This window comes from Merops nubicus, unplaced genomic scaffold (assembly GCF_000691845.1).
Source record: "Merops nubicus isolate BGI_N331 unplaced genomic scaffold, ASM69184v1 scaffold4834, whole genome shotgun sequence".
In the NCBI taxonomy this organism is placed as follows: domain Eukaryota; kingdom Metazoa; phylum Chordata; class Aves; order Coraciiformes; family Meropidae; genus Merops; species Merops nubicus.
This window is the reverse complement of record NW_008604791.1, coordinates 12,298-28,456: the sequence shown is the minus strand read 5'-3', so window position 1 is coordinate 28,456 and position 16,159 is coordinate 12,298. Positions and strand designations below refer to the sequence as shown.

The 16,159-nt window shown below is 45.4% G+C and overlaps 1 protein-coding gene across 1 annotated transcript in view; it reads right to left on the bottom strand.

Moving 5' to 3' along the window:
• Positions 1–10,557: 10,557 nt before the first annotated feature.
• The window catches only part of UACA (uveal autoantigen with coiled-coil domains and ankyrin repeats), a gene marked incomplete at its 5' end in the record, with an annotated part of 17,231 nt that continues 11,629 nt past the window's right edge, over positions 10,558–16,159 (bottom strand). The window contains 4 exons of the mRNA XM_008939117.1: positions 10,558–10,714; positions 11,398–11,463; positions 12,417–12,569; positions 13,255–15,945. Coding sequence (XP_008937365.1) covers positions 10,643–10,714; positions 11,398–11,463; positions 12,417–12,569; positions 13,255–15,945 — 2,982 coding nt within the window. The remainder of the gene's footprint in view (positions 10,715–11,397; positions 11,464–12,416; positions 12,570–13,254; positions 15,946–16,159) is intronic.

The following is a 16,159-nucleotide window of genomic DNA, read 5'->3' as shown; positions in this document are numbered from 1 at the left end:
GAGGCTGTGGAGTCTCCTGCTCTGGAGAGATCCCAAACCCTCCTGGATGTGACCCTGGGCACCCTGCTGTGGGTGAGCTGCTGGAGCAGGGGGTGGGATGAGATGATCTCCAGAGGTCCCTTCCAGCCCCCACCTGTCTGTGACTCTGTGCAGACAAGCCATCAGCATGCAGCCCAGGAGTGCTGATCCACTACAAACTCCCTGAGCCAGTTCACACACATTCCAGAGATGTTGGCACATCAACTTTGTCCTGGCAGGCTCCCTGCCAGACCAGGTAACCTCTGTCCTCAGCCTCGCTTTATCTGATAGCAGAGAGGAGGTTCTACCAGAGCAGGTACCATCTGTTATCCCACAGCTGGCACAAAACCCACAGAGCCAGCAGGAGCTCAGGACTGCCTGTTCCAGCCAGGCTGACAAACAGATGCCAGGCTCACGCTGGGGGCAGACAAATGGGCACTGCTGGGTGATCAGTGCCACACGGGCACGCTGTTAATGACCACGAACCACAGCCAGAAATCCCTGGAACACAGTCCACAGTACAGAGCCACTGCTCTAAACTCCACCTAATCCCAAGAGACAGCAAAGCATAGAATTAATTTGGGTTGGAAGAGACCTTTAAGGTCCTCCAAGCCAACTGTCACCCCAGCACTGCCAGGTCCCCACTGGCCCATGTCCCTCACACCACATCAGTAACAAGCACATGCACCACTGAAGAGGGGCCCTCTCTGGCACAGAGCAAGAAGGTCAAGAGCACAGTTAGATTTAAAAGGTGGGAAGACAGAACAGAGCACATCAGGTTGCCCTGACCAGAATGATGTCCCTTCCACAGGCTTCCTTACCTTCCAGCCTAGCAAAGGGACAACTACAAAAAGCAGCTCTGCAGAAGCTTTTCAATGAATCCCAGCATGGTGAAGCTGGAAGGGACCTCTGGAGATCATCTCAACCAACCCCCTGCTCCAGCAAGTCCGGGGTCACAGCCAGGTGGGTTTGGAATCTCTCCAGAGCAGGAGACCCCACAGCCTCTCTGGGCAGCTGCTCCACCCTCACAGCAGAGAAGTTTCTCCTCCTGGTCAGGTGGAAGCTTTAGCTGTTGATCAGCATTCCCCTTGCCTGCTCCTGGCCAAGTGCAGGACCTCCCTCCCTGCACACAACACCTGCTCTGGGGTTCAGCAAAGCCTCCTGGAAGGGAGCAGTGGCCATGTCCTCACCACCATGACCCACCGAGCAGGCTGGCAGGGATTAAAACCAGACCTCTCCTCAGCACATCCCACAGCACTGGGGTGGGTTTTTTTTCTTGTTCAGTTGTAGCCTTTTAAGGTCAACTCAATTAGAATGAATAAAAACACCCTTAAAAAGCCCAGCAGATAGTCAGTGTCAGTGATTTCAAAGGCACAAGAGCACTTGAGAAGCAGATTGGTTTATTTGTTCCGTGCAATTTGCTTTAAAATGTCTCCCTGGATTCCCCATCAATTGCATTTGAGCTACTGCAAAGGTGACCTGGGAAGTTTTTAAATCACATGCTCTAGCAGCCACCACAAGCCAGCAGCCAGCCCTGGGGTGTGGATCAGGGCATGGTGTGGCTGTGTCAGGGGAGGTTAAATAATCTCACTTCAGCTCCAAGGTCACAGTCCTGGCAAGGACCTGTAGCCAGCCTTGAGAGATTCAGAGGAAGCATCTATGAAGTAGAACACGAAAAACATGCAACCTGATGCTGGTGACCTGCTGAAGAACCAATGATTGCAAAGTTCTACCTCACCCTTCCTTCATCCCCGAAGTTCTTTGCTCTAGAACAGCTCAAGAAACAAGCAGATCAAATACTCTCCTAACGTTTGCAAAGAAACTAAAAACATGCAACCTGATGCTGGTGACCTGCTGAAGAACCAATGATTGCAAAGTTCTACCTCACCCTTCCTTCATCCCCGAAGTTCTTTGCTCTAGAACAGCTCAAGAAACAAGCAGATCAAATACTCTAACGTTTGCAGAGAAACTAATGCTCAGCTGAAGTTCTCCCACATGATGTCACATCTCTATCCTCTCCCTCCTGCTGCACTGGAACAGCCCTTGTAGAGAGCAGCCCCCGGCCCTCCTGTCAGGACTGAGCCATGGCAAGGAGCACCTCTGTCCCATGGAAAAGCAGGTCTCAGGGGAGACCTTCTGGCTCTGCACGGCTCCTGACAGGAGCCTGGAGCCAGGGGGGGGTCGGGCTCTGCTCCCAAGGAACAAGCCACAGGACAAGAGGAAATGGCCTCAAGTTGCCCCAGGGGAGGTTGAGGTTGTCCCTGAGGAACAATTTGTTCCCCTGGAGGGTTGCCCAGGGCTGTGCCAGGCTGCCCAGGGCAGTGGTGGAGTCCCCACCCCTGGAGGGGTTTCCAAGCCGTGGAGATGTGGTGTGAGGGACACGGGGCCGTGCTGGGGAAGGGTTGGACTCCAGGATCTTACAAGTGTCTTCCTACCAAAACAATTCCATAATTCTAAGAAAGTGAAATCTCTGTTCTGCTGCAGATCTAAAGTGCTCTCAGCCACTGAGGTTCTCCTGAAGTTCCAGCCCCTGCACTGTCAGCTACCAGGATCCCACCAGCAGCTCCTGCAGACACTCTGCTCCTGCCTCTCCCAGGCAGCAACCTGCTCCTGCTCCAGCAGCACGGGGAAGGGCAGCAGGTCTCAGCAGCACATCTCCATCCTTTCAGCTGGAACAAGGCTCTAGACAACACAGCAAAGTGCTCCTCTGTCCTGAAGGACTCTCCAGGAGGGCTGAGCAATTGTCTGAGCCATCAGCAGCCCTGTGCCTGGGTGCCCAGGGGCACAGCCAAGCAGGGATCTCAAGAGCCCTCTCCTGTACACAGGGGAATTGCACCATCCTCCCTCAGCTGGTGTTTTTTCATACCCTTATTCAGGACAGAGGAAAAAAAAAACAAGCAGAAAACTGCCAGGATCCTTCAAGGCTGCCCAAATGGATGTGATTTTGTACTGCCCTCCCCAGGTACCCCTGAAACCCAAGGAGAACCCTGCTACCCCTCTCCTCTAACCTCCTGCAAGGTTTTCCTTTTTACCAGAGAAAAAAAAAAGCTTTTTCCCTGCAAGTTTTTGCTGTTTCCCCTCTTATCACAGTGTGGCACTACTTCAGTAGCTGCTGATTTTCTCCTCCTTTTAACAGCAGTGGGATGTGAGAGACTGAAGTGCCTGTGGCTGGGAGGGGCTGCTGGGACAGGGTCAGTTGTGATCTCTGCCTCAGATGGCTCATACAGAAACACACAGGAACACCAGGGGTCCCACGTTTCCCAAGTGCATCACGCCCACTCCTTGGATGTGTGGAATAAACCAACACAGCACCTCCAGAAAAAACCTTCAACAGCTTGAGAGTGCCAGACGTAAGGGCTGAGCTGTGTACACACAGTTGTCTTTTCTTTGGATTTATGGGAATTTGACAACTCTGTTGAGCTTCTGATCAGAGCAAGCTGCTGACAGCCCACGATTCCTAAAAGGAGACAAGGACATTTGCTTCTACAGTCACAGAGTGGTTTGGGCTGGAAGTGACCTTAAAGACTATCTAGTTCCAACCCTTCTGCCATGGGCAGGGACACCTCCCACTAGAGCACACTGCTCAAAGCCCCATCCAACCTGGGCTTGAACACCTCCAGGGATGGAGCATCCACAGCTTCCCTGGGCAACCTGGGCCAGTGTCTCACCACCCTCAGAGTGAAGAACACCTTATTCTCTCTAGTCTCAATCTCCCTCTTTGTGTTCCAAACCATCCCCCCTTGTCCTGTCCCAACAGCCCCTGCTCCAAAGTCTGTCCCCAGCTTTCTGACAGGCCCCTTGAAGTCTGAAAGATCACCAGAAGGTCTCTATGGAGCCTTCTCTTCCCCAGGTTGCCCAAGCCCAACTCTCTCAGCCTGGCCTCACAACAGAGGGGTTCCAGCCATCCATCCTCTTCTAGACAGAGAACAACATGAATCTCACCCCTGGAACATCCAGGCCCTGCTGCAGTCACTGCTGGTCTGGTCCAGAGCTGCCTGCAGGGTATCACACCAGCACTAGAAAGTGCTCCTGCAGATGTCACTCCAGCATCCCTCTCTGAGCAGCTGAGATACTCTGGAGTTATTTTTCACTTTAGATTTGAAATGTTAAAGGCAAAAAGTGTACAGACTGCCCCATTTTACTGAAGGAAATTGAAGACTTCAGTATTTCTGTATTTTATGCAAAACTCATCTGAGAATTCCTGTGTTTTCTCAGCCTTCATAGAACCATTAAGGTTGGAAAAGACCTCTAAGATCATCAAGTCCAACCATCAACCCAACATTACCACCACCAGTAAACCATGTTCCAAGGGGCCACGTCCACATGGTTTTTGAGACCCTCCAGGGCTGGGGACTCCAGCACCTCCCTGGGCAGCCTGGGCCAAGGCCTCAACCTTGTTGCAGGAAAGAAATTCTTCCCAATATCCAACTAAAACCTTCCCTGGGGCGACTTCAGCCCATTGCCTCTCTTCCTATCACGGGTCACCTGGGAGAAGAGACCAACCCCCACCTCCATCCAAACTCCTGTTAGGAGCTGTGCAGAGCCAGAAGGTCTCCCCTGAGCCTCTTCTCCAGACTCAGCACCCCCAGGTCCCTCAGCTGCTCCTCATAACCCCAGCCCCCTCACCAGCTTCACTGCCCTTTACCACACTAACAGCAATGCTGCATCATCTCACAAGACAAGCCAACACTGTGTCCTGCTCCAAGAGCTGCAGGCTGCCAGCTTCTTAAACACAACTTCACAGGTCTCTCGCTGTCTCCTTACCCAACCACCACTGACAGAAATCAGCATCTTCCCAGGTTCTTCCCAGCTGAGATTGCACAGCAGCAGCCAGAGCAAGCAGGGACCTGCTGCCTCTTAATTCATTCTGGAGCTAAAATTGAAGCTGTTCCAAATGTGATGTAACTCACAGGAGTCCACTCACGGGCATCTCTCTCCTCATTGCAGCTTTCAAGCCTAGAGGACAATGTTCTCTCTGATTTCAGGCCATGCACTGGTAGCTTTAATATCATACCTCACCTCCCATTCTGCCATTTCCAGTGTATTCCTGTAAGAGCTCCCCAGCTGGAACACATTCCAGTTCCATCATTTCAAGTCAGGCCCATAAATACTTAATGGCTATTTCTCAAGCCATTTCTTTTAAAAACCTGCCCATTACCCTCACTTGCAGCAAGTACTCCTCTCAAGTCCTTGGCCTCCTATAAGCACACACAAAACCCTCAGCCCAGCCTTGGCTGTTTCCCTGAAGCTCAACCCGTTTTCATGTTCTGGAAGGAGTTTTATTCCTGTACCCCACAACTGGCTCTTCCCCCCACCACAAGTTTCTTCTTCCTGTTTTTTTTTTTGTAGCAATTCTCTCACGGACAAAAAGATCATTTACTTTTCCTCTCCCATCCTTGCTCCCCTTAAAAAATCCTTCACTACTCCTTCCAGAGGAATCTCCAAGTTGGGTAACATCTGCATGGTCATGCTTTTTCATAGCCATGATGTTTATAGACAACTTGGGTGCTGAGGGACATGGCTTAGTGTTGACCTGGCAGTGCTGGGACAACAGTTGGACTCTGATTTTAAAGCTCTCTTCCAACCAAAACAATTCTATGACCCTATAAACATGTTTTTATGAAAACAAAGGTACAGTTATTCCTATACCCATCCAACCCCAGAGCTGCTTGAAGACAGAGTCACTTGTAGTGTGACCTGGTGAGGACATGGGGACATCTTTCCTCCATCTATGCTCATCACTTGTCACTTTGTGAGTATCTTACAAGACCTGAACTGCAGCCAGCAGCATGGCAAGACAAGACACCAACTACCAGTGTCTTTGTACCCAAAGTAATCCTTATACCACACCTGACCCTCAGGATATGAGGACCCTTTAAAAAGATCTCCTCTCACTTTGCCATACCCCCATTAGATTATAAAACACTAACTGGATGCCCTGCTGAGAATTTTAAGTGTGTTCTCCGCTGTATTCTAAGAGCATATAAGCAAAAAACCCCCAGCACTTAATGAAGTGTAAAACTAATTATTATGAAATAAAACTAGCTGTTCACCCAGTGGAAAACCATCACATTTTTGTGTCCTATCTTCCCTTAAAATGTATTCCCTTCCCATCATCCAGCATACTCTGCAAATGTAGAAATAAATACTCTCCACAGCAGAGTGCTGGCTGGGAGGCTACGAGCCCAACAATAAAAAGCTTCACAATTTAATGGCCCTTAAATGCTCAACATCTTTTTCACTTAATGTAAAATCCATCTGATCTAATTCAGCTGTGACTGAATTATATGTATGTTTTTCCTATTAAAAGTTAATTTTCTGACTTGGCAGAGCAATACAAGCGTTAAGATTTTAAAAATAAAAAGCAATAATCTCTATAAACTTTCCAGGACTTGGGAGAGATTTCTAAGTCAGCTGCTCAAAACAAAAAGAGAAGTCACAGACCCACTTTAAAAACTGCTATTACATAATGGGGACACGGTGCCAACAAGCAATTATGAGCTGCATTACCTTATTAATGTTGCTTTGCTCTTGTGAAGCAGCCTCCCAGCCTCTCAGAGGCATTTCATTTACATCTGACATTTTTGTGACCTCTCTTTTCTTCCTTCCTTCCATCAGTGATGTTTGCCCAGGAAGGCACAAAGATGGGAAGCTTCCTTTGCCAGGCTGGTGATACCTCAAGGCTTGATTTGAGCCAGCACGTGGATGATCACTGCCATGGGAAGGTCACTGTTGTGCAGGCACAGCCCTTCAATTCACCTTCAGGAGTCAACTGAGCCAAAAAAACCCCAAACTTACACAGAGCATTGTCAGGGGACTTGTTCATTCACCTTGAGCCTGGGGACGTCACCGTTTGCTCAGTATTTAAACCACCCCCACTCATTAACACCCAAGAAATTACACTTAATTCCCTCGTGCCAGAGTTCTACAGGATCACCAACACCAAGGTGACAAAGTCAGAGCCAGCCTCTATCACGTGGAATACTGAATTACAGCATTCCCAAGGAAATCCCAGTTGAGTTTCCCACTTCTTTTACATTCTTTATCTCACATTGATTTCTGGAGGGCTTTCTGCCCAGGCAAGCCCATGAAAGTCCAGACAGGGCTTTCCTCTCAGGTACAACCCTGCTGTTAACAGCAAAGTGAGCACAATTAAAGCTCCACAGCTGCCTACTGCCACCACACTGGGAAAAGCTCTCCAGCACTGCTCCAAGAAGCATCCAGTTTCTAATCTGCAGCCAAAATGTCACTACAGGAGATGCACAACTGTCCTCCCAACAAGGAGCAACTTCTCCATTTCTTTCTAGTATCATACCAGGAGGAGATACAGGAGTATTAAGGAAACTTTTTATTTTAAAGGAAAAAAAAACACAAATCAAAACACCCCCACAGCTTCCCAAGCCTGGCTGCCAATTCACCTTTCAAAAAATGATAAAATTTAATTATTCCTTTAAAAACAACATCTATCCTGCTATGGACAAAGCCAGGAATCCTACCCATGCTTCAAGCAACACGACATCAGGTTGAAGCTGCAAAAGTGATCTTGAAAGTCATTTAACAGAAGGAGAAGCCTCAGATTCCTGCCACTTGTAACTGCTGCTGCAGCAGCTGAATTAAACAACCACGTCTCAGCACAGAAAGAACTCAGTGTACCCCCAACCTCAGCACTTCCAGGTGCTTGTTCTGGTACAGGTCAAGGAGAGGGACAACAGGGAGGATTGTCATCTAGCAGCTTGCTTTTGAAGGAGTTTCAGGCTGGTGTTTAAGTGGCATATGAATCTTAAAACAAAGATGGGAAAAGTAAAACCCTCTAGCAGAAATTACTCTGTCTGCTACAAAATAAAAGAGAAGGTAAATATAATTGAAAAAAGCTTTTAAATAATTCCTCACTCCACAGGAAAAAAAAAAAAAAGCATGGTTGCTGATCAAAATAGCCTGTAGTACACCTGAGCATAAAGGTACCAGGAAACTGCCACTGAAAAGCACTTCATGATACCTTGTACTTAGCTGACTCTGAATGTATCTACTGGCAGAGAGAAGGTTCAGACACATCAGAGCTTGAAACAGTTCTACCTAAGTGCCAGTTCCTCTTCAGAAGACACTCAAATGTATATAAATGTGTATATACTCAGATTTTTTTCTTCAAGGTCAAACTAGAAATTTATAAGAACTCAAGAGAGAGCTGGCTTCTTACTAGTGTGGAATACAAGCAACTCCTTCAGAACACCAAGGAAGAAACCATTGTTCCAGTCATTGTTCAAATCCAACACAGTTCCACTTACACCGTCCACAGCCTCACACTTTAACAATCTTAATTACTTTCATGTCCCACTGGCTGGACAAGATGCCCAAATAACTCAAAATTAAACTAATGATTAAAAAGCCCTTCACTTTCAACTCACTCCAAGTGAATGGATTTTGGTAGTGCCAAGCAATTATTCTGCAAAGATCACTTGAAAGCAGGTGGCAATGTAAGTTCTTACAAAATTATGCTTTTATTAAAAGCAGCAGTAAAACCTGAGTGGCTCACCCCAAACCCAACGAGGGACAGACAGAAGAAGTGAGTGGAGTCAAATTACTCTGAAGAACCAGTAGAAGGTTTGAATCTTGATCAATGTCAGCAAAATTTTATCAACCATAAACTATGGAAAAAGATTAAAAAAAAAACAAACAACACAATAATCCCAGCAGACACCTAAAACATCAAATGTGTTACCTGGTATTTGAGAGCACTTTGCTACCAAGAGCACTTTGCCAAACTACTTACACTTCTTTACCTTTTACAGAATTGACCACTACAATAAAAAAAAGAAGAAAATATTTTATTGATACTGTAATAAGGGAGAGATTTAGAAAAACATACATAGAACTCCCTCAATAAGGAAACAGAATAGCAAAAGATGCCCGAGTTAGTATATCCAAACAAATTCTCTCTAATAAGAGTTTCAAGTAATGCAATCATAAAAGAATTTGGCTAAAAAGTAACGTATATATACTGAGATGTCTTCTGTAATTGTCCTCTAAGAAATTAAAGGAAAGCAGCAGTAGATCTGTTTAACTACAGACACATATTTAGTAAATATATTAAGTGTATTTATATAATAAAAACTGCCCTGCACGTTCAGCACTATGTCTGTATCCTCCTCTATGTGACAGTTGTCTCTTCAATTCTACAAGACTCTGCCCAAAAAGGGACAAAGAAAGGAAACAAACATAATACTACTAAAAAAAAACCAGAAGAGCCCTAAGCCTGAGAGGTACAGCTGGGTGGGAAGCCCAGGGAACATGAAGCAGAGAACTCCATGCTCTGACTCTAGGCCTTATTTCCAGGAATATGGCTGAGGAATTTTGTCTCTTCCACATCAGGAAGAGAGATTCCTACTTACCAGTTACAAACAAATGCTTTGAACCAAGTAGGCTGAAGTGGCCATGGCTACAGAGAGCATTTACTGCTGGCTCTGCTCAAACAGCCACACACATCATCAGGCTCATTTTTCCAATTACTTCCTTTGAATAGTCCCTCACTTCATGTTTTCTTTCATAAAACTTACTTATGGGAACATCATCTTTCAGTTAAAAATGAAGCCCTGTCTTAACTTTAACAAGTAGATTCCAAGTAAATAAAAATTCTCCTTTCATTAATCCTATTTGCATCTTTCCCCATAAATAAGATTATAGCACATAACTTACAGCTAAGCAGAAAATACCTTAAGCTTCCATGAGATAGTGTTTGAAAATCCAATACCTGAATTACCTGGTGTACAGCTTAATGAGCTGCTCAGTCTACACCCATAGGGGATCTAATGAGGAATGAAATGATACAGAAGCAGGACTACTGCATTTAGATCAAAATGCTGCTCCACAGCCTGTGACTCTCCAGCACCACTACTTCAGCCTATGGTAATCAATATTACAAAGCATTCTTCAAAAATCTTGGGAAAGGAGGGAGGAAGGCAAACATAAAAGTTAGTGTTTTGATAGAAAACCTGAATTTAAGTCTTGCAAAAAGCAAAGGCACTACAACTTCAGCTTATATTTAAATAAAGTCTGTAACTTGGCCAGCCAAGTTACAACATAGACCTAAATACCTTTTTCCTCTACCTTTGCAGCTGACTTACAAAGCATATTTTAGTGTCTCTTGATCAGCTCATGTGACAAAACAGCCACTTTCTCTCAATCATTAAAGAAGATATACAGCTACAATACTTAGCCAAGCTCATTTGGACATAGTTTATTTTTAACCATACCAGGAGAGTTCAAGTTTGAGAAGAAACTGGAGTTTCTTGCTCTAGGCCTTGTTTTAATCAGTGGTCAATCAGACATTAAAATAATTTAACTACTATGTCATCATTTTGACAGTCAGCTTGCACACCAACCTTAAAAGACGTTCCACATCTTTTACTAATCTAACCAAAAATGTCAGATCTGGAACCTCGTAACCTTATTTTACTGTTTTACCAGAAAAAAAAAAAAAAAGGTTCCAGCTTTGGAAGTCATTTTTGTATTTGGAGGTTCTTATTGCAGCTATGTTATAACTCCATAAATCTCACAAAGGTTATCACTACCGTCATCACAGCACTCCTACAAGGTGCAGCAGCCTCCCAGAGCACCAGCACTGAGCACGTCAGCAAACCAGCCCCTGTCTCATCTGGATGATCTGCAATAAAGCAGCTTGGACATCTTCATCCATGTGACCCTAGAGCAAGCAAACACGGGGTTAAAAGAAAAATGAGAAGTGTTGTAGTGTCAGCCAGCCACCACTAACATCAGGAGATTCTTCAACATTACCCCAAAGTCTTACTCGTTGCTGTATTTTCACCACCCTCTGGGAAAATCTGGAATTCTCTGGGAATTCTGTTGGTTTTTTCCCTTCAGAAGGGAAGGAAGGGTCTGCCTCTGACACAGCACTTTCCTTTATGAAGGTACCACATGGGAAAAAATGGCTTTTCTCATCCTCTGGACTCTGCAGCCTGCTGCTGTGGTCACTGTCCCTTGTTTGCACATCCAATTATCTGGAGTCCTAAGACTTGAACCAGTTGACTAGATTTTTGTTCAGTGAGAGCCACTAGCTAAGTCTGCATTAAGTTTCCAATTTCTACCCCACTTCTCTGCAGCATCCCTGGGGGTGATGGAGGGTTAGGAACAGGCTCCCATCCCCACCACCCCCTCTCAGCAGGTTGTTGTGATGTGCAGCGACACGATGAGTGGCAAGAAGGTGGTGGCAGAATAAAACTACAGCTTTGGTGTCACTTTGGTCCATGAGAACAAGTACTTGGTGCTAGTTTCAAGTTTGAAATTCTCCAGTATGGCCATTAGAAATGTGCCTCCAGAACCTCTGCACTGACAGAGTCAAACAAGCTGCCTTTGGGACTGCCATACCTGTACAGCACTAAGAAGATGTGTCCGATAAACTGAAACCACCTCTTGATGCTGCCTCTTAGCATCCTAGAAAAAGAAGACAGAAAGAGGAGGTGAAGTCATCCATGTTTTAACATCTGCTGTTACCTATCTCTGACTTTATAGGCTTGGTTTTGTGCACTTACAGACCAGCCAAAGCAGAATTTGAAGGTTAAAGTTACTATATCCCCTCCATTAACCAAGAAATAAGTCACTGCTTCACTTTTTTATGGCTTTTTGGCAGCATTTTGCTGAAAGGGCTATTGCAGACAGGCTGCTCTAGAGTGCCAAGACTATAAACTTGTCTCATCCACAGTGTCAGGTGTTGGTTTAAAACCACCTGATTCAAGAACACTTTGCCTTATCAGGGTCAACCTGGAAAAAAACTCTTCAGGATGTGCCCTGCTCCTGTACAGATTTACAATTAACTCACTCTGCTCACAGACACTGCTTTAATTATGAGCTGTATTGAAGCCACAGGGGCCACAAATGTGTTTGTGCAGCCAGTCCCAGCACTCAACACAAAGCATTCCCCTTTGCTGCCAGTACTTCATGATAAGCAAAATGCTTCAAACATTTGCAGAGCAGAGAACAGGATGTTAAATCCATGAAGAAAAGGCCACCTTGCTTTCTTCCAGAGTGAGAAAATCCATGGCTGGTGGGTTTTTGCATGGGTTAACATGGAACTCACACACAGAAGTGGCGTTGGTGTGAACTACAGCAGCATCTCTCAGAAGCACAAACTCTCCAAATTGTCTTTTTTTTTTTAATCTGGAAAAGTTTCCAAATGCTGCAACTCTAACATGCAGAAGTAAGCAGAGAAGTTGACAGAGAAGCAAGCAGTCAGGGGGAACAGTGAAATTCATGAACACTCTCCTTTTGAAGTCCAAGCTTAGAGGCAGCCCTGGTGCTGCACCAGCCACATAGATATTTCCTTGTTTCTAGAAGAAGCTGTGAGCACCACTATTGCTTTTCAGGCAATGCTTCATGTCACTACTTACAGCCAGCTGCTGCTGCAGAGTTTTCACTTGGTTCTGGAGCACTTCAACCTGCTGGTTCTGCCTCTTTGAGGGAATCCCAGTGGTATAGGTAAGCTGGGACAAGCCATTCAGAGCTTGTTTCAACCGCTCGACGTCGTTAAGCAGCTCTGTTATCTTGTAAAAAAGCACCAAAAAAAATAAAACTCATTTAATGGTCTCTCACCAAAACCTAATATCCTTTAGTAGTCTTTGAATACTAGCCCAGGCTGCCCAGAGAGGTGGTCGCTGCCCCATCCCTGGAACCATCCCAGGTGAGGTTGGCCGGGGCTCTGAGAACCCTGCTCTAGCTGCAGATGTCCCTGCTCCCTGCAGGGGGGTGGGACTGGGTGACCTCCCCTGGTGCAATTTAAGCCCATTTCCTCTTGTCCTATTGCCAGTTAGGCATACATGACTTGTGCTCTAAAGGACATTGTAGGTCTAACTTCTAAAGAGAATAATGAACCATCAGAAGGCAAGTCAGAGATGCTCAACAAATACACCTCCAATGGAAGAATGAGCTTGGAGCCCAAAAGACTGCAGCTCAATCTGGAAGTTTCAGCAGTTTAAATACAACTTGATGGAAAAGGAGTGGGAAAAACTTGGTACAACACTACCAAAACCAGGGCTTCACCTTCACAGATCTGGGCCAATCCTGGTACAACACTACCAAAACCAGGGCTTCACAGATCTGGGTCAATCCTCAGTACCCAATGCTCAGCACCCAAAATCATGCCTGAATACTTAAGCAGCTCTAATCTGAAGTCTAGTGAATGACCCTGACATTTCCAGGTTAGCAGTAAGGCACTAGCTGCCACCCCACCTTGTTATCCTTGGCTTCTACTTGCTTTGCAGATTCCTGAATTCTCTTCTGCAAGTCAATAATGGTCGTCAATGACTTATCACACCTTTCTTTCTGGTCTTTGATTTCTTGCTCAATGCTGCAGCTCCTTAACTGCAGCAGCTCTTTTTCATCCTTTAAAGCAAGCTCACTCCTTTTAGCCTGCAGAGCCTCCTCCCGCGCCTCCTCGTACTTTTTATTCACATTGGACAAGTTTTGGGCTATGCTGTTGATCTGGGCCTCCAGAGTGCTCTTCATGGCTCTGTATTCTGACATGTCAATCACTTCCTTGCTCTCCAGCTCTGTTAAAGCTTGTCGAGTGTGCTGCATCTCAGACTCCAGCTTTGAGATTTCCTCACTTTGAACCTGGTTTTCTTCTTCCTTTTCTTTCAAGCTGGCTTTGATTGCCACGATTTCTTGTTCCAGCATTTCCTTCATTTGTGTATATTCCACCAAGGGTATTGAAGACTTCTTTAGCCCTGACAGCTCCTGCTGTAGTTCTCCTACTTTTAGTGTTTCTTTGTCATAGCATTCCTTCTTACTTCTGAGGGCTTCCCTTAGATCCTCTATAGTGTCACCAAGAGCTGCCTTCAAGGCTTCGATTTGTTCTGCTGAAAGCTGCTGAGCCTGCACAGTTAGGGGCTGCTTGGTGCCCTCTCCCAGCTCATCTCTCTCCTCTTTTTCACCCGTATATTTCTGCAGCAGTTCTCTCAGCTGCTCATTCAGCTCCTCCAGTTTGCCTGCAAACATCTTTTCCATCTCCCGGGATTTCTCTGCCAGGATGTAGTTCTGCTGCAAGTCATTCTGGATGGACAAAACCCCATTTCTCAGCTTCTCATTCTCCTCTTTGCACTTCTTGTTCTCCTCCTCGCTGTCTCTGCACTTCTGCACCTCTTCCTCCAACTGTGCTTTCAATTCTTTCACTGTGGCTTCGAAGCTTTGCTCTTTGTCTTCAAAGGAGGCAATTGGGGCATATTTGGACTTGATGCATTCTTGTATTGTGTCAAGTTCCTTCTTCTGAGCTTCAATTTCCACATGCAACTGGAGAATTTCTTCTTGACCCCTCTTATATTCAGCTGTAATGGCAACATTGTTCTCCTGAAGTTCTTGCATGCTTTTATTTAAAGCAGTCACTGCAGTCTCATGAGCTTTTAAACTGACATACTCACTTTGCATTTGAACCTGTAAGAGTTTCACCCGATTTTTCAAAGTTCCATTTTCTTCATTTACCCTCGTGAGTTCTTGCTTTAACTCCTCATTTTTTCCCTTCAGATCTGACAGCTCCCTATTAGTCCTTTCCAGTGTGCTATTCAAGACTGCCTTCACCTCCTCGTGAGTTGTAGCCAACACGTACTGATCCTGCAGAGTCTCTCTCACCACAGCATTTTCAGAGACCAGCCTGCACACTTTTGCTTGCTCATCATCATATTTTTTCTGAAACTCAGCAAGCTGCTTTTCCAGCTCAATACCACTAGATTTTAAAGCTTCCACTTCTTTTTTGTGCTGCTCTGGAGACAGGTACACAGCCTGGAAGTGACTGATACTCTCACTTAAGCTGTTCTTCTCCACCAGCAACTTTTCAGCTTCTGCTCTGCTTTCGTTGTACTTCTTTGTCATTTCAAAAAGCTTCTTGGTCAGGTCCTCAACAGTCAGGTCGTTGGCTTTCTTCAGTTCCTCGTGAATTTTTAAAGGCACATTCTGGCTTTTCATTTCAATTTTTAGCATTTGGATTTGCTGCTTAAGAGTCTTGTTATCCATCTGCAAACTTTCCAGTTCCTTCTGCAAAGTCTGATTCTTCTGGGATAGTTCAGCAATCGTCTTCCCAAGCGTCTCAGTTTTTTGCTCAAACCCACTCCTCATTTGCTCGTGGTCTTCTGGCTTTACTTGCTGAGCCAGTTGGGCTTTCTGGCTCTCAGATTCCTTCTTCAAAAGCAGGATCTCTGCCTGCAGTCTTTCCCGCTCTCCTTCCACCTCAGCTAACCTCTTTGCCTTCTCATTCACTTCATTTGATAACGAACTCTTCATGTTTTCAAATTCCTCTGAAGTTACAGACTGCTGTAACTTTGCTGCTGTCTCTTTGAGCTGCCCTTCTAACACCGTGACATTTCTTCCCCTTTTATCTCGCTCCATCTCCAACTTAACAAGTTCCTTCTGCAACCTTTTATTCTCCTCCACTAGCCTTCCTTCATCTCTCTTAAATTCTGCCACCAGCAATTCATTCTGCTTAATCTGGTTCCTCAGTTTTCCCACCTCAGCAGAGGCTCCTTCGTACTTCGTTTTCATCTCTTTCAACTGATCCTTCAGCTCCTCTGTTAACTTACTGTTTCCTGAAGCAGCTTCGTTAGTCAGGTGATCTTTCAGAGCAAGAAAGTGGGTCTGCATTTGCTTAACTTTGCCTTCAGAGTCAAACATTCTCTTCTGTACATCTTTTAAAGCATCTTCCAGCTGTTTTATCTGTCTATCAGATTCTGCCTTGGTCCTTTCACACTCTGATGCCAAAGCTTTACACTCCAACACCTTCTGAGACAGCTCTCTCTGCAATTTGCTGATTTCTTCTTTTGCTGCACCATAGCAGGTCCTCATGTTGTCAAGTTCTCTCTTTAAAGTCTCCTTCTCTGAACTGGCTGATTGGTTAGGCAAGGAAAGCTCCAGGGGTCTCAGCATAGACCTAGACTGAAGACAAAGGGGCACAAAGGTGGATACACATTGACAAGTTTGACAGGTCACAAACATATGAACTGTCACATCCAGAACTGTCTTAAACCTGCACTGATAGGAGCAGAATATTTATCTGGGAGGTTTTTTTCTCAGAAACACACTAATTTATTCTTGCTCATACTACAGTGCACATCTATTTCAGCTTTTAACAGCAAAAATTTTGAATATT